General features: G+C 41.1%; 1 protein-coding gene across 1 annotated transcript in view; it reads left to right on the plus strand.

Moving 5' to 3' along the window:
- Positions 1-19,461, plus strand: part of LOC135211497 (transcription termination factor, mitochondrial-like) — a 98,005-nt gene that overhangs the window by 38,089 nt on the left and 40,455 nt on the right. The window contains exons 4-7 of the mRNA XM_064244804.1: positions 1,194-1,395; positions 8,014-8,198; positions 9,117-9,213; positions 17,088-17,241. Of these exons, the coding sequence (XP_064100874.1) occupies positions 1,194-1,395; positions 8,014-8,198; positions 9,117-9,213; positions 17,088-17,241 (638 nt within the window). The remainder of the gene's footprint in view (positions 1-1,193; positions 1,396-8,013; positions 8,199-9,116; positions 9,214-17,087; positions 17,242-19,461) is intronic.

The following is a 19,461-nucleotide window of genomic DNA, read 5'->3' on the forward strand; positions in this document are numbered from 1 at the left end:
GTGAGCAGGGGCATTGTCCAACAACAGCAGACATTTCAGAGGGAGGCGCTTCTCTTCCAAGAATTTCTTCACTGTCGGGCCGAAACACAGATTTACCTACTCGGTGAACAAAAGCCTCGTTACCCAGGCTTTTGCATTAGCCCTCCACATCACTGGAAGCTTCTCCTGAAGCATTTTGTGGGCCTTGAAGGCTCGAGGAATCTCCAAATGATAGACAAGTAGGGGCTTCACCTTGCAATCCCCACTGGCGTTCGAACAAAGTGCGAGCGTAAGCCTGTCTTTCATAGGCTTATGCCTGGGTAGCTTTTTCTCTTCCTGCATGATGTATGTCCGATGAGGCATTTTTTTCAGACAAGAAGAAGCCTTTCCATTTCATCGTGCACGTGGGTCGTCTTGCTGGACAAAATAGTCACGCCCTTGGAAGGTGTAGCTGCTTTGATGACATCCTTCTGCTTAAGGATGGTGCCTATTGTCGACGGATTTCGGCCGTATTCCTTGGCGATGACACTCAATCGCATACCATATATTTTAGCTTAATATTTGTTAATGATCTCCATCTTCGTCTCCAAAGAGAGCATCCTCTTGTTTCCGTGAATTTCAACTTTCTTGACACTCATGACTACGTATATACTGTACGTAATTATGTTATGTCGTACGTATGCGTATGTAGTAAAGTTCTCACACAACACGATAAAGTATACTACAACGATATCACTAATGAATTTACGTTAATATGTAGATGAAATCGTATAGAACGAACTAATACCGCGTGCGTACGATACCGATGATGCCGTGAAGTGGCCGAAGAAGCACGCCGCTACATAGATGCATCATGGGAGGGATGCTGACCAATAGGAGAGAAGGATCTCTTGGCAGTGATTAGCATCAGGAACCAATGGGAGAGCGGGAGGATGGTGGCGAGTCTACTCAGTTGGCGGCACGCGAGTTTTAAAATTATCGGTGGTCCGGGCGAATCTCGGACTTTACAGCAACAACCTTTCATATCTTGAACAATTTTCGTATGTAGAGCCGCAAAAATTTTCGTATTTGCTTTTGTATCTCGAGTTTTCCGTAAGTTGAGCCTTTCGTATCTCAAGGTACCACTATAAAGTGATTTTTTATTCTTTAGAACATTGTAAAAATTGATCATGGGCTGGGGGTTCCTGTGGTAACTTACATTTTTTATTTTACAGATACCAGTTGGAGAAAGCATTCTACAAGAACTACAGAGTTTGTATGGGATGACTCGTCATGAAGCTGTCACCACAGTTCAGTCCCCTAGGTTTTTTCTTGTAGCTGATGCCGTTATCAGTAACACGATTCACACTCTCAAAGAGTTTGACATAACATCAAAGCAGCTTCAACGGATGCCCTGGATTCTTCTGCAGACTGCTGGTACCTTTAACAATACTCTTAGTAGTTATATTTACTTGAGTTTATGGGTGTGAAATCCTTAGAAAGAGGTCACTGTATGTATGTTTACTGTAATTATGCATACTTGCAATGTATAATATATGGATGTTTGTATAGTGTACAGACCTTTTTAATATGCTTTATTCAATAGTTATAAGGGAGTAAAAGAATTCTCGAGTCTCATTCTCTGGTGGGTATGCCTTTGCTGTACGATGAAAATGCATTAGACTATACTAGTACTCTAATACTGTAATGATGATAATCGACATGTACTTCATTGTAAATGCTTTTATTGGTGCTGGATACCCACTCTTTTAAATACTATATATAAAATTTGAAACTCTGTGATTTAGTAGGGGGCTAGTGCTCTCAGTGCACTAGGTATTACTAAAGGGTCTTTGCTGTGGATTAGTGCAACTTGGGGATTTTCACCCAGTTGCACCTGTGAATCTTGTATTCCATTTAATATACTATGCTGGTACTCTTAATCTTCCTGTTTACCCCCTGTTACTTCCTCTTTTCATTGTTTTGATTATTGTGAGGGGATACAATTACTAAGGCTGTAGGTCATTTTCAAGTCCAGTGGTGGAAACTTTGGTTGTCTTGCTGCTGGTGCTATTCCTTTTGGGTACGGTTTAGGGTTGACATTTGTGAGCCAGCTCTTACTAGTGACATAGAGTGAGAAATGAACTTCATGAATAGTACATGAGTTCTTTTTAAGATTGCCAGGAAAGTTCTTTCCCTTTCTTTTATGCCTAGTAATTGATACTGCCAATGATTTTCCTACCCCTGGATTCACTGACTACCCCTTAGCACAATTGAAGACCTTTGGCATAGATATGAATTTGTATTTGTATTAATGAATAGTAAGGAATAAAGAGGTTTCTACAAGAAGCTTAATTAAATCAAAATGATCTAAAAATGAAATTAATAAATAAATTATGGAAAGACAAAGATGAATACCTGCCAAAAATTGTAAGCTGAAGATTATACATGTAACTGGGATTCATCTGATCTTTTGGAACAGTTAAAGAAATTAGGATATAACTTAAGGGGTGATGTCCCCTTAAGTAGAAGTTAGTCTTTTAGGAAGGATTTGGCATAATCATGGATAGTCTTTGCCCACATTTTCTCAGGTGAGTATGTCCTCCATGACCCATGGGTTTGTTGTTAGCATGGTTTGATGACTGTTCAAGTCCACATTCACCTAGTAGAGGCCGTACCTCTACTAGATGGGGGCAAGGGTGCCAGGGACCATTCCCCTTTTTCTTTAAAGGTCTCAGAGACAGGAGATGGATAAACATTTGGTGTAGAATGGGAAGCTTTCACACATTCTTCCAAGCTTTTTTTTAAAGAAGTAGTATATATACTATGTGGTCATAGAACCAAACAGGTTATATCCCCAAGTGTGGAACAATCCTGTGCTGTTTTTTTACTGGCCTCCTACAGGAGGGGTGTCTTGGGTTTTTTCAGCTCTTGGAATGGACCTGAGGGTCCTGTACATCATGACTTAGATACTGAGATGCAGGGTTTGTTTTTCTAGAGGCCATCAAGCTTGTTTGCAAGCCAAATGGCATTAGGTAAGCACCTGAGCATTATCTGTAGTTTTCCCTACAATTGAGAGAGCACAGGCTCTAGCTTGCTTGCCTTGGTCATGACTTAGTGGTGCTTTGAGACATTTGATATCACCTGTATCTGTACAGGGCACTCACTTAGAGCCATTTCAGCATATTGACTTTCTTTCTGCACTTCTGTCTCATTGAAAGATTTCTTTATCTCGGTCAGTTGGTCAGTGATAACCGACTGCACCAAACTGATACCACAAGTAAACTTGAGTCTCTCTCTCTTAGCCTTGTTTTTAGTCCATTGCTAGACAGTCTTCAAGCAAAGAGTCTCTATCTCTCTCTGTCACATGTCGCATCTTTTTAGCGAGTCTTTGCACAGGGTCTTAGATCCTTCTCTTCGTAACATGTGGTACCTTCTACAGGGGAGATGACCCAAAGGAAGAGGGTACATATATTCAAAATGCTTTTGCCCAGAGGTAGGCTATGTCGACTACCTGGCTCACTGGACCATTTCCCGTGAGCTGTTTTTGCAAGTTGGGGGATGGGCTACTGTGTTGTCTCAAGTTCCTAGGCAAAATTTTGGCACTGAGTTGGTGTTGGCACTGAGTATTTGGTCTGGCTCTGGGGTCTACTTTAATCCTTTGGAATGAAGTGGCCTGTGGCAAGGTTGGTGCAGTTGACTAATAGCATCTGTCTTTGCCTGGCAGTGTCTTATAGGTTCCAAGGCCTGTAAAGTGCTGCAGTTGAACTTTCATGTTCAGTTGGTCTTATCCTCTATAGGGCAAATCTTTGGGACAGCAGAGTATAACTTTGGGCTTTCCTGTGGAGTTTCCCACACTACCTCTGCAGTTGGGAGTTTCGTCGCGCCTTTAATCACTTCCATTTCCAGGAATGTGGTAAGGGGAAGAAGAGAAGGGGGAAGGTATGAGTGGAATTCTTTCCCTGAGGCTGCTGTTCATGAGAGAATGCTTGTCTCTTTTGAGTTCCTAACATCTCTTACTCTTTTCTGGTCCATATCCTTCCCTTATTATTGGTTCGTAATAGGACTTCATCCTTAGTATGGGTACTGGTGATGCTGAAGATTGGTGCTAGAAGTCAAGGGAGAGCAACTTCTCCTTTTCAAGGAATTAAAAGGATGGGTATTTTTTGAACACAAATATGTACAGTACAGGATTCCCCAGTTATTGGCAATCCATTTTTATGGGGCTTGTCTAGCGCTGCCATTTTTGGGGCCGATTTCTAGTTATTGGTGTCAATAATAGAGTATTGGCACTTATACATACCTAACAGAGGCACCATTAACCGGTTATCGGCACTAGAATCCAATTATCAGCACTGTTATTGGCAATTTTCGCTCATCATCAAGCCGTCAGAACTGAATCACCGCCGATAAGCAGGGACTGCCTGCATATTGGTTGCCACAGAAATACCTGTTTTACTTTCTGGGAGGAAGATCTTTTATTCAGGACTTACAACGAAGAGTCTACGTTGGGGTCAACTTGTGCATTTTCATGAGAGATGCACTGGATGTATTTGGGTATTGGTTTGTCCTGGGGAACTTCTTGCATGTTTTGGCCATTGGACAACCTTTCTTCCTGAGTTTAGTGATAATGAACTTTGAGATTTTATCCTTCTTCCCAACCAGACAGTAAGCATTTGGGTTGATTTTTTTATGGTAGCAACAAGAGTCATGTAGGATTCTTACATCAGCAAACTTGAGGAGGTTACTTGCAAGGTCCTGTTGTATCAGGGACAACTCATTTGATGATACAGTAGTGCCTCAGGTTACGAAATTCATCCGTTCCGAAGCGGCCTTCGTAACCTGATTTTTTTGTATCTAGAACTACGTTTTACATGTAAATTTGCCTCATTCATTTCAAGCCCTACAAAAACACTACAGTCTATTTTATAATAAAGCTTAATTGACCAATAAACAATGAAATACAACAATTTGGACCATTCAATACCTAACCTAACCATGACTGTACCTGTAAATAAAGTGTATTAGTGTACAGGGTACAAGAAATACTGCATGTACATGTATGTACGTATGTAGTAAAATGTGGAACCTTACCTTTCGAGTGAGGCGATGTCCGAAAGTGGCAACAGAGGAAGAGGACAAATGGCAGAAAACATGAACACTTAAACTTTACGAAACACATTAAAAAATGGCAGAAAACATTAACACTAAACTTTACGAAACACATTAGCAAATGGCAGAAAACATTAACACTTCTTGATTATCTCCATCTTTGTCTCCATAGAAAGCATCCTCTTCTTTCCATGAACTTCAGCAACATTATTGGGACCCATGGCTAATAACGTAAGTAATTAAGTTCGCACACACCACGATAAAGTAACTTACTGTACAACGAAAGCGAAATCACTAACACGAATTTAGGTTAACAAACGAAATCTATGTGAACGAACGAATTCCAAGGTGTTTACAATAATGCTGCCACAATGAAATGGTGAAGGAACGCCTTTACATAGAGGCATGATGAGACAGATGCTGACCAATAGGAGAGCAGGATCTTACGACAGTGACGCATCAGGAACCAATGGGAGAGCGGGAGGATGGGGCGAGTCTACGGGGTTAGCGGCTCGCAAGTTTTAAAATTGATCTCGGTGGCCCGGGCAAATATCAGACTTTACAGTACATACACCCTTTTGCATCCTGAAATATTTTCATACACAGAAGCACAAAAATCTTCGTCTTTGCCTTCGTAACCTGAATTTTTCGTACGTAGGGACTTTCGTATGTAGGGGTATGACTGTACCATCATTCTTTAGGTCCCCTGCTTTCCTTGAAGAGGCAGGTGCTGAAGGCAATTTTCCCTCCTTACCCAGCTTGGAGTCTTTAGAAGTTCCTTCAGAGGATTGAGACTATGGCAGGACAGGAACTGTACACGTAAGTGCCTATAGGTTCTTTCCCCAAGGGTGTTTTCATGGTCGGGCACATCCAAGGAGGGGTAGGAAGCACTCCTGGGCATTGGGCAGAGTGGTAAGTCTCACTTTAGGGCTGATGTCCAGATAACTTTAGTAGACACCAGCTCTACAATCATAAAAGATAATAGGGATGTTGGTCCCTAAACACCTGTATGGCAAAAAAGTGACCGTCTTGTTTAGCTCTGACATTGTCATAGGTATAGGTGAGTTATCTGGGCTCTCGTTTATATGGCACTCATGAGGATGGAGATCTGTTTGTTTGGAATTGTCCTGGATTTTGTAACAAAATTCTGACCTGTCAGTCATGCTAGTTTAAATCTTTCTCATTATCCTCACTGAGGGACTTTACAGTAGTGAACTTGCAAGATACTACTGAGGTCTGTTTGAGTGCTGCAGTAATATCTTGAAGAAACTCAACACCTCAGATTTGTATGTTGACAACTCTTTGGTTAGTAGCACTGTACTTACAGAGTTAAGGAAGGAGTTTTCCCCTGGCTATGTAAATTGATTCACTGGCATTGTCTCTTCCAGTTTAAGGAGTATTGCAGCCTGGACGAGGGCTCATGATATAGGGGCATCACCCTGTACTTGGTACTCATTAGGAACTTGTAGACTTTCAGGTATTGCGTCCAAAGAGGTGATTGTGTATGATCACCTGCTAGATGTTTTACCTGTGGAATGTCACTCACTGGCCTTGGACATGTTTTCCATGGACCAGTGATGGCTGCTCAACTAGTAAGCATGAACCCAGCTTCCTTTGGGACAGCTAGGACCTTGTCTGGGTACCCTTGACAGGAGATAGGCTAGAAGTGACTGGTTCTCCTCCTTCTCTCTTTATCTTCCCTTCCAGCAAGCGGAGTCAGAGTATCTTCCCATATACAAGCTGGACAGACGTGAGTGCAGGTTAGCTATCTGACAGGGCACCAGTCTTTTCATTGGCAGTGAAGGGATGCAAGTTCCCCTCCTGTTGGCAAGGGGGAAAGGGGCCAGACAAAATAGCAAACTCATGGGTTGTATTTGCCAATTTTATTGTCTCCAACATTTCAATATGTGCTCTTGTGGGAAGCCTAGCAACTGCTACATCCCATACGTGCAGTACGCTAGAGATGCAGGGTCCCTTCCTCTGCTCCTAAATGGACCAGAAAGGTAACTCTTAGGGTTGTGCGACCCTACTAGTCTGTTCAGAGAGTACCCAGATTCCTCCAACCATTGGGTAAGTCTCCTATGTAAAGTACAAAGGTTTGTATTTCTGTAGGAATAAACAGCAAATTTTAAAAGTTATTTGTATTTTTTGTAACATACAAACCTGAAGTTCTTTACATTAATGACCCACCTCAGCCACCCCTCTCTATGGTACGTGGGTCGGAAGGTAAAGTGGGGTGCAGACCGACAGGTGAGCTGGGCTTCGTCCTACATTTTGATAGTTTTCTATTTTATCAATAAGTTTGAATGGCCAGTCCACCTTACATTTGCTAGCTAAATCCATATATAAAGAAATTCAGGTTTGTATGTTAGGAAAATTTTTTTTTTTATAATTTGCTGATTTTTAATCAAACCCCTTGAGTCATATATACAATGCCACCTCCCTTCCCCTTGTTGTAGTTATCCATAACCAACTAACAAGAATTACCAGGAAAGCAGTTATTTTCCATTGATAGGTCTGTGTTTGAACCATGGCTCTTAGCACGTTTCCATGTCTGCTAAACATAGGAAAAATGGCACCGGGGAACATTTGACACTGTGAATGAGGGGCCAGTATGATGAATGAGTTTGTATGAAAAAATGTTTTCTGTAAAACAATGTTTTTGTGTAAAAAAAAAACTAAAACAAATATCTCCGGTAAATTATTTGAAAGCCCATTATCTTAGTGTCCTATGTAATTTACATGTTTATATAGGTACAGCTTTGAAAAAATAAAAGTTTGGTTAAACTAGAGTCATTATTCCATCAGCTGGGGATGCATAAAAAACCTAACTTTTGGATTTTCTGTCTCAGCCAGAAAAAACAGACTGTTTAGTAGTAAAGGGTTTGTATCTGTGAAACGGGAATTTCTTTAATATTTTGCATTTTATGTTTTTACCAACAGGTGAAGTATCATCTAAAATAAGTATACTTTCTGGGCCATACTTATTTCAAAATTACTTTGATGGACTTGGATTTTGTTACTTTCCTCTTCACAAAATACGACAGTACCAAAAGCTGTTTGAATCAGAATGGGAAGAAGTCCCCCATCATAATAACAGGATTTACTATATTGCGGACCGATTAATGGTAAATATGGTTAACTTGGTGAGATAACTGTATTGTAAATACAAAAATATAATTTTGATAGTGTTTTTTTGTTCTGTCCATATAGTACAATTTAGATATGGTAGAAAAATATATACTTTACATACAAAAATTACACTGGTTCTTCACAGATGGCATTTTTGCCAATACATATATGTATCATTATCTGGTTTTTACCAGTGAGATTATTATTGGCACAGAAATAAGATAGTAGGACAGAATGCAGTTGGTACACCTTTTATTGCAGTTGTTTGCTTGCATAAATGTGAAATGATTACTGCCAGCCTTAAAAGAGATATGAAAAAGTTTATTGAATAGTTTAATCAGTGGGGTATTAGGATGACTGCCATGCAACTGTCCTTTGCTGATAAAATCAGTCAGACATAATCACTTTGGGACCTCGGGATTAGTAAGTTGCATTTATGGTAGCTATAATTGAGTAGTACCAGAACCATGTGGTTAATTTCCAGTGCTGCAATTCTCCATGAATTCTACTTTGGTTGCATTTGTTACAATGTTTTATACAGAGGTATGACCACATGAGTGGTTCAAGAAATTCTTGATAAATCTATATGACAAATCATGGTTTCAGTAGGAGTTCTTTATCTCTTTCCATTCCTACTGAATGCAGTAGTCTTGAATTGCTCAATAAGTGATGTGAGCAATGCACATTAGTATCTATGGGATTTATTTAGATTAATATCATCTACATGTTGAAATAGTCAATAGCAGGGCATTCACAAAGCTGGAATACTAAGTCTGTGAAATATGAAAATTGTGTTGAAGATGTTTTTTTTATAATTTGATATATATTAATGTTTAAGTACATGTCAAAGTTAACCTAGGTGAATACTAGTTAGAACGTCTTTGTAATAAACTTCTTTGATTTTCACTGGATAGGTACCAGTTGATCACCTAACAGATAAAATAGTAAAAGTGCATCGACTACTCTCAATAGATTTACATCGTATTGAAGTGTATATAGGACTCCTAAATAGTAAGTATGGTAGATTTTAAATAGTAATAGAAGTAATTAGTCTAACAGAGCTTCTATTTGTGATTTTATGATAAGTAATTTTTGCATTTTCTTTCTTTTTTTAGTCTATTTTGAATATTTCATCTATAATTTTTCAAGATTGTTAAAAGATGTTCATTCCTTCAAGCTAACATTAGGTAGGTTTTTGGATGGTAGATATAAGAATGAGGGCTTTGTTGTTTGAGTAAACCATTTAATAATGTTAATAAGTATAATACTACTTTTTCTGTGTTGAAAGATAAAAATCTGAAACTTTAGTATAGAAAAGGCATAGAAACACTTTATTGTTGATGAATCAAGAATCATTTTTATGGAATTATTATTTGGTACTTTTTTTGATTGTGAGTAATAAGTCTGCTTTTTGCAATCCCATGAATAGTAAATGATTTTTAGGTTTTATACATTTAACTTACCTGTCAGATATATACTTAGCTATTTGACTCCGTCGTCCGACAGAAATTCGAATTTCGCGCACACGCTACCTGTAGGTCAGGTGATCTACTTACCTGCCGCTGGGTGGCAGGACTAGGAACCATTCCCATGTTCTATCATATTTTTTCTGTCGGCCATACTGGCAACATCGTTGTGGGTATCTCCGGCTGGATTCGTATTTTGCATCGCAATTGATCTTCGTTTGGACTTCTCGGTGACGTATTTGCATTGATTGTACTGGCATATGCGATTGTGGACCGTTTTTGGAATTTGATTTGGATTGTTCAACATGATGTCTGATTCTGGAAGTGTGGTGAGAATGTGTGTGAATGTGGGTTGTAAAGTTAGGATGCCGAAGGCATCGCTTGATCCTCATACTATTTGCAAGAAATGCAGGATGTATGAATGTTCTTTTGGTAATACTTGTAATGAATGCAAGGATTTGAGTGCGGAAGAATGGAAATCTCTAACTTCATACTTGAAGAAGTTAGAAAGAGACAGGGTGAGGAGGTCTTCTTCCAAACCTTTGTCTAGTTCTGTATCTAGCGGGGTTATCAGTAATATTATACCCTCTTCTCCTTTTACTGCCCCATCTAATGTACCTGCTCCTTTATTAGAACCCACAGATTCGGCATCTGAGATTGCGAATCTTAAAGCCGCCCTTCGGAAAATGGAAACCAAAATGGCAGCCATTGAAGGTAAGCAGTGTGATTATAGTGCTGTGGATAGTGATTTAAGTGTCCCCAGTGCAGTGGAGGGGGCGTTTGATTGTCTCCACAACGCTCCCAGGCCTAGACCTCTTTCAAGCTCCCAAGCCCAGAGGAGAAGGGAAATGTCGAAACGCCACTTAAGGAGGTTGTGGAAGGATCCCCAAACAGGTCAGACGTCCCTTCGGCATTTTCTGTATCGCCACAGAATGCCAGAGAACGCTACAGAAAAAGCTTTCTGCGTGAGTGTTTCTCCTCGGAGAATTCTTCACCTAAAAGAGGTTGGAGATCGGCGGATCTTTCTCGCCCCCTGAAAAGACGTTTGGATGAACCCAGGATTACTTCTAGTCCTGAGCGTTTTCAAGAGGAGGACCATTCAGTAATTAAACAACCGAGGTTAGACAATAATGAAGAGACTAAAAGAATCCTTCGCACTATGCAGGATTCCATCACTTCTCTTGTGGGAGTTCTATCAAAAGACCCTCCCAGAAGGAAAGACGATTTCCTGCCTATTAAGAAGTCTAGGCTATCGAGGGTTCAGACTCGCCATAGAAATTTGTCTTCCTCTGATTTGGAATCGGGTTCATCAGCCTTGCATAGGCCGAGCAGGATCCGTTCTGTCAAACGCAAGACGCCAACGAAACGCGTAGAGCCTTCAAGACGCAAGTCGCCAGTCAGGCGCGTCGAGCATTCCAAGCGCGAGACGTCAACCAGACGCGAGACGCCAGTGTGCATCGAGGCGCCAAGAAGACGCGAGCTTCGAGATAGGCGCGTGACGCCAACCAGAAGCAGGACGCCTCCCAGGAGCGAGGCGCCAGGCAAGCGCCAGGACGCTACGAGGCGCGAGACGTCAACAAGAAGCGTGACGCCTCTCAGGAGAGAGTCGCCAGGCAAGCGCGAGGACGCTCCAAAGCGGGTGACGCCAGCCAGAAGCATGATGCCTCCCAGGAGCGAGGCGCCAGGCAAGCGCCAGGACGCTTCGAGGCGCGAGACGTCAACTAGAAGCGTGACGCCTCTCGGAAGAGTCGCCAGGCAAGCGCAGGACGCTCCAAAAGCGTGTGACGCCAGCCAGAAGCATGAACGCCTCCCAGGAGCGAGGCGCCAGGCAAGCGCAGGACGCTTCGAGGCGCGAGACGCAACTAGAAGTGACGCCTCCTCAGATGGGTCCAGGCAAGCGCGAGGACGCTCCAAAGCGGGTTACCCAAGCCAGAGCATGACGCTCCCAGGATCGTGGCGCCAGGCAGCCAGGACGCTTCGAGGCGCGAGACGTCACTAGAAGTGTGCCGCCTCTCAGGAGAGAGTCTCCAGGCAAGCGCGAGGATGCTCCAAAAGCGGGTTACGCCAGCCAGAAGCTGCGCCTCCCAGGAGCGAGGCGCTAGGCAAGCGCCAGGCGCCAAGGCAGCAGGACGAAGGCTTCGAGGCGAGACGTCAACTAGAAGCGTGACGCCTCTCAGGAGAGAGGCGCGAGGCAAGCGCGTGACGTCAACCAGAGGCGTGACGCCTCCCAGGAGAGAGGCGCCAGGTAAACGCGAGGACGCTGCAAGTCGCAAGACGCCAGCCAGAAGCGTGACGCCTCCCAGATGCGAGGCTTCTTCTAGACGTGAGGCCTCTACTAGTTGTGGGGACGGTATTGTTCGTAGTCCTTCACCTACTAGAAACATTTCTCCTAGAACGGCTTCTCTTGATAGAGAATCGTTCAGGAAAGAGCGATCTCCTTCTAACCTTGAACTTGAAGAGATTTCTGAGGAAGAAGTTTCAACTAACGAGGGACTTTCCAATTATAAAGTTTTAGCCTCGTTACTTCTTGAGGAGTTTGCGGATTCTCTTAGTCCTGCAGCTCCTCCTTCGCCGAGATCTCTGTTTTCGAGCACAAAAACCCCGAAATCCTCGGCTTTCTTAAAGATGAAGCCGGCGATCTCAATGGAAGAAGAAAGCCCTCCAGTCTTTAGATTCGTGGCTTTTATCTAAAAAAGGAAACTTTGAGAACAACTGTTTATTGCTCTCCCTCCCCTCAAGCTAAGGTGACGGGGAAAAGAGGCATTTGGTATAAGACAGAGAGGCGATGGGATTGATGCTCCCCTCGTCTGCAGATTCAGATTTCTCGAGTCTTGTAGAGTCTGTGAGAAGACAGTCTCTCAATTCAGCAAAGGCGTCCTGGAGTATGTCGGAATTAGATCAGCACCTTAAGGGAATTTTTCACGTCTTAGAGGTGTTCAACTTCTTGGATTGGTCTCTTGGGGTGCTGGCTAAGAAGACAAGTGAGCCAGATTTTCTTGATCCAGAAACTTTGCACAGTGTCCTATCTTGCATGGATAAGGCTGTGCAAGATGGTTCTGGTGAGTTGGCGGCTCTTTTTGGATCTGGAATGTTAAAGAAAAGATCTCTTTACAGTTCCTTTCTGACGAAAGGAGTTTCTCCTTCTCAGAGGTCTGCTCTATTATTCGCACCTCTGTCAGAACATCTGTTTCCTTCATCTTTAATGAAGGATGTTTCGAGATCCTTGTCAGAAAAGGCTACGCAGGACCTTCTTGTACAATCTACAAAGAAAAGTAGACCTGCAGTTACGACTCAGAAGAAGGTGGCTCGGACTCCAGTGGTGCCCTTTCGTGGAGCCCCTTCAAACTCGATCAACTTCGAAGAGAAAACCCTTCGACAAGCGAGGGAGGTCTTCCTTCCGCTCTTTTAAAAAGAGCAAATAGCAGCCATGTCCTCCAAGCACAGGTAGGGGCCAGACTTAAATACTTTCTGGATGCCTGGTCCGTAAGAGAAGCAGATCCCTGGACTCTGTCTAGTCCTACAGAATGGGGTACATCATTCCCCGTTCGTAGACAGACCTCCTTTGGCAACATCTCCGAAGGATTTGTCGACGAGTTACAAGGACCCTGGACTGAACGAGAGACTCCTTCAGACGGTGGTGTCGATGAGGGACAAGAATGCAATAGAGCTAGTGCAAGATCCTTTCTCCCCGGGGTTTTACAACCGCCTTTTCTTGGTTCCAAAGGCTTCGGGGGGATGGAGACCCGTCCTAGATGTAAGCGTCCTGAACAGGTACGTGGAGAAAAAGAAGTTCTCCATGGAGACTTCAGCTTCAGTTCTGTCTTCCCTACGTCAGGGAGATTGGATGGTATCCCTGGACCTTCAGGATGCTTACTTTCATGTTCCGATTCACCCATCGTCAAGAAAATATCTAAGATTTGTTGTACAAGAACAAATCTTCCAATTCAGGGCCTTGTGCTTCGCCTATCGACCGCCCCTCAGGTATTCACGTATCTGATGCGGAACTTGGCCAAATGGCTTCATTTAGAAGGGATAAACATCTCAATGTATCTCGACGATTGGCTAACCGGGCCAAGTCGGAAGAAACGGTGTTTGGAGGACCTACAGTCTACTTTGAACCTAGCAAAGACGTTAGGATTACTCGTGAACCTCGAGAAATCTCACATGATCCCCAGTCAGAACTTAGTCTATTTGGGGATTCGGATGGATTCTCGGGGTTTTCGGGCTTTTCCGTCCAGGAAAGGATTGCTCGGGGATTACAGAAAATCTTGAGCTTCCTAGAGAAAGAACGGAGTTCGGTGAGGGAGTGGTTAAGTCTTCTAGGAACCCTTTCCTCACTAGAACAGTTCATTTCGCTAGAAGACCTCCACCTTCGCCCTCTTCAATTCTTCCTAAGAAGAATTTGGAGTTGGAAGAACGGGCAACTTTCAGACACTTTCAGTATTCCTCTGGAGGTAAAGAATCATCTGAAGTGGTGGATTTTTCCCTTAGAAAAGAACGAGGGGCCTTGTCTCTAGAACGTTTGGAACCCAAACCTAATCTTGTTCTCAGACGCTTCAGAGAAGGGATGGGGAGCGACTCTAGGACAAAAGAAGTATCAGGCCAATGGAGGAAGGATCAGCTAGACTGGCATATAAACTCCAAAGAACTTTATGCGTTCTTCTAGCTCTAAGAGCCTTCGAGACAGAGGTGTTAGGTCAAGTGGTACAGGCACTCGGACACCACAGCATTGGCCTATATCAAGAAACAAGGGGGAACTCACTCTCTTTCTCTGTTCCATATAACAAAAGAGCTGTTGTATTGGCAAAAGAAAAGAAAGTGACTCTTCTCACAAAGATTCGTGAAAACAGAGAAAGAACATCAGAGCAGCAGTCTAAGCAGGTTAAACCAAGTTCTCCCCACAGAATGGACCCTTCACATTCAAGTGTGTCAAGCTCTGTGGTCCTGTGGGGCAGTCCCACATATAGACCTACTTCGCCACCTAACCTATCCAGGAGGATAGAGAACTTTTGCTCCTTAGTGGAAGACCCGAGAGCGATAGCGGTGGACGCCATGCTGCTGGACTGTCAGGCCTAGATGCCTCGCCTTTCCCCCCTTCAAAATGTTAGGAGTGGTGTTAAGAAAATTTGCGGCATTCAAGAGGACGAGACTAACACTCATCGCTCCCTTTTGGCCGTCTCAAGATTGGTTCACAGAGGTACAGGAATGGACAGTGGACTTCCCAAGAGCTCTTCCACACAGGAGAGATCTTCTCAAACAACCCCATTTCGAGAGGTACCATCAAAACCTCCACGCTCTCGTTCTGACTGCCTTTCGACTATCGAAAGACTTGTCAGAGCGAGGCTTTTCAAGCAAAGCTTCAAAGCAATTGCTAGAGCCCGGAGATCTTCAACTATTCGGGTCTACCAATCAAATGGGATGTTTTTAGAAGATGGTGTAAGAAGAATAAACTGTCCTCTTCCGATACTTCTATGACCAACATAGCTGATTTCTTGATTTTCCTTAGGAAGAATCAAAATTATCAGTTCTACCACTAAAGGTTATCGAAGTATGCTTTTCTGCCGTATTTCGAAACAGAGGTTTGAGAATTGCAGAAGATAAAGACCTCCACGATCTTATTAGATCTTTTGAAACCTCTAAAACCTTTTCTCCTCGCACTCCTAACTGGAACCGATGTAGTTTTGAGATTTCTATCATCTAGTAGATTTGAACCTCCTCTCAACGCGTCGTTTAGAGATCTAACGAGAAAATGTATTTTCTTGTTGTCGTTAGCGACTGCGAAGAGAATTAGTGAAATACACGCTCTAGACTCCCGAGTAGGATTTAAGAGTGATGCGGCAATTTGTTCTTTCCAGACTCTGTTTCTGGCCAAGAACGAGAAACCTTCAAAACCCTGGCCAAAGAGTTTTGAAGTTAAAGGACTTTCAAATCTAGTAGGAGAGGAATTAAAAGATCTTTATGTCCGGTTAGAGCTTTGAAGTTCTATTTGAAAGAAGAAGAATGAACTAAACGGATGTAAACAAAGCCTGTGGTGCGCAGTTGGGATTCGGGATCCTAGTAGACCCATGTCAAAAAAATGCATTAGCATTTTTTGTGAGGAGCATTATTACGGATGCTCATAATGACTGCACTGAAGAATCTTTCAGGACTCTCCGAGTGAAGGCTCATGAGGTTAGAGTGGTAGCCACTTCATTAGCATTTCAGAAGAACATGTCTTTAAAAGACATTGTGGATGCGACTTACTGGAGGTGTAATTCAGTGTTCGCATCGCACTATCTCAAGGACGTTAAAGAATATATGAAAAAAGTGTTTCTCTCTGGGTCATTTTGTATCAGCCGATACAGTGCTGGGGCTGGGAGCACATAACGTCCTTAGAAAAATTTGTATTTGTTCTAATTTTGATAGTACATAGATCTAACCTTGTGAGACGAGTTGTTGGTTTTTTCTGCTGATTAGTATGCTCGCTGGCGCACGGACGTCCTAGTTTGGATCAGTGGGGGAATCAAGAGACGTCTTACTGGCTAGATTGTACAAAAATTTTTTTTTAAATTTTATTTTTATTTTTGTACTTTACTGTACGAATGTTTGTGATTCGAGTTTGTGGTTGTTTGCAAGAGGTTAGGGGATAACTTCTTGCAATCTTAGAACTAACATAGATAGGTTGAGGTGATCGGATCGAGGTTGTGCTCCTTGTATAGGTCTTGTCAAGTAAGTTGGATAAGCACCCATTGACGTAGTCCTTCCAGGATCTACCAAGTAAGCAGTAAGACCCCTTTGGCAGAACCACAAAAAAGAACTCTTAGCCATAGATCAATATCTCGCTGAGGCTCTTGAGACTGACTAGACTCCTGGATTGTATTCATGAAGTCTTCAGTCTAAACAGGTAGGAACCAAGGTTTTATTTATTTATTACCTACAACGATAGTTGTGATTCCTGTTTGATTCTGTATTTAGCTGTCTCTGTCCCACCTCCAATGGTGTGAATCAGCTAAGTATATATCTGACAGGTAAGTTAAATGTATAAAAATGATATTGTTATTATACAATAAAGTTTTATACATACTTACTTACCTGGCAGATATATACAAAATTATACCCACCCTACCTCCCCCTAGGAGGACCAGGCGGTATAGAAAAAATATGATAGAACATGGAATGGTTCCTAGTCCTGCCACCCAGCGGCACGTAAGTAGATCACCTGACCTACAGGTAGCGTGTGCGCGAAATTCGAATTTCTGTCAGACGACGGAGTCAAATAGCTAAGTATATATCTGCCAGGTAAGTATGTATAAAACTTTATTGTATAATAACAATATCATTTTTGCTCCGTTGCTAATTGTTAGGTTCAGGATTTTAATAAAACTGTAGTACTGCACATTTTAATACTTTTCTGATTACAGTTATATAAATGTTTTCCAGAATACAATATTCAGCGAGAAGACATTCTGAATGACTTGTGGATTTTTTTTAATAACATGGACATAGCTGAGAGAAGATTGCAAGCAGTTATAAGAGCTGGATGCAAGAGACCAAAGCTGTGGATGTGTCGTTGTACTGAAGAAGTTTTTGAGAGGTACAGTTACATAGTTAAAACCATTTTAGGTGTATAGTTACAACAATTTTAATATAATTAAGAGTTGTATCTTATTGTAGAGTTGTTCTTTAGGTGTTAAACATTTATATGTAGTATCACATCAGTGTAAATGACTTCAGCTTACTGGATTTGTCTGAGTCTGGAAATATAAAATCATACATATTTTGTACTTAATTACATAATCTGTTAAGCCCACGGCTTGTATCAGATGCTGAAATTAAGTTTATTAATGCTTGTCTTTTTTGATTTGTAAAAATTGACTCATATGTTTGTCAGCCTCAGAAAAAACTACCTCTCTTTATCAAAATGTTATCATATTTGTCAGTGCATGTAAGCTAAACCTTTGATTTAACAGGTCCCAGTAAAGCGTCTTTTTTTTTTTTCTATGCCAGTATTTGAGAGTTTCAGGTGAGCCACATTATCTCTTTTTTTGTGAATAAGTCTGTAATCAAACCATTTCAAAATTTAAATTTAAGAATATTAGTCGTATAAATAAGGATTTTTATATTCATGACTATTATAGAGAAACTTGAAAGTCAGAGATATATGTCAGGGCAGATTCGTAGGCTACATGTTGATGCAAACATTTCTCTTTTTCCCTTAAGAATTAATTTTCACTTTATACTTTGATTAAAGTAGAATTCTTAACCCTTTAACGCCAATTGGACGTATTTTACGTTGAGATAAATTGTCTGTCTGGTGCCGATTGGATGTATTTTACGTCGACATAGAAAAGTTTTTTTTAAAAATTCGCAGATAAATACTTGTAGGCCTACCAGCCAAAAACTTTTGAATCACGCGCCTTGGGGGGATGCTGGGAGTTCACGAATCAAGGTGTTGTTTTGTTTACAATCGTTACGCAGGCGCGAATTTCTTTCTTATCGCACTTAAAAAGTATCAGTGACACATCTCAGAAATTATTTCGTCACTTTGACATAATGTTTACACCATTTTAAATTAGCCATTACATGGAGTATTATATATGAAAATGTGCACAATTTTATGTAGAATACAACAAAATATTACTCATAATTGTAGCTTTATCAGTTTGAAAGGATATTTTGATATAAATAATGATAAGTGGCAAAATTCAACCTTCGGTCAACTTTGACTCTACCGAAATGGTCGAAAAACGCAATTGTAAGCTAAAACTCTTATATTTTAGTAATATTCAATTATTTACCTTAATTTTGCAACAAATTGGAACTCTCCAGCACAATAATTCGATTTGTAGTGAATTTATAAAAAAAACTTTTTCCTTACGTCCGTGCGGTAACTCTCCGAAAAAATCATTATGGTGCGATTGTAATGTTTGCACCATTTTAAATTAGCCGTTACATAAGTTTTATATATGGAAATGTGCGCAATTTCATGCACAATACAACTAAAAACAACCTATGTAGCTTTTATCAGTTTTGAAATATTTTCATATAAATAATGATAAGTGCCAAAATTTCAACCTTTGGTCAACTTTAACTCTACCGAAATGGTCGAAAAACGCAATTGTAAGCTAAAACTCTTATATTCTAGTAATATTCAATCATTTACCTTAATTTTGCAACAAATTGGAAGTCTCTAGCACAATATGTCGATTTATGGTGAATTTATGAAAAAAAAACATTTTCCTTACGTCCGTACGGTAACTCTTCCGAAAAATCATACGTGCGATTGTCGTAATGTTTGCACCATTTTAAATTAGCCGTTACATAAAGTTTTATATATGAAAATGTGCGCAATTTTATGTAGAATACAACAAAAAGTAATTGAAGGTTGTAGCTTTTCTCATTTTCGAAATATTTGCATATAAATCACGATAAATAGAAAAAAAAACCACGTTCGGTCAACTTTGACTCTACCGAAATGGTCAAAAAACGCAATTGTAAGCTAAAACTCTTACAGCCTAGTAATATTCAGTCATTTATCTTAATTTTGAAACAAATTCGAAGTCTCTAGCACAATATTTAGATTTATGGTGAATTTAAAAAACTTTCCTTCCCTCATGCGCGGATTCTCTGCCGCAAATCTCCGAAATGCGTACGTCGCATTCTCAGAATATTTGCTCCGTTTCATATTAGGCATTTCATAGTGTTTTATATATGAAAATGTGTGCAATTTTATGTAGAATACAACAAAAAATAATTGAAGGTTGTAGCTTTTCTCATTTTCGAAATATTTGCATATAAAAAAATAAATATATAA

This window comes from Macrobrachium nipponense, chromosome 4 (genome assembly GCF_015104395.2).
Source record: "Macrobrachium nipponense isolate FS-2020 chromosome 4, ASM1510439v2, whole genome shotgun sequence".
Taxonomy (NCBI): Eukaryota; Metazoa; Arthropoda; class Malacostraca; order Decapoda; family Palaemonidae; genus Macrobrachium; species Macrobrachium nipponense.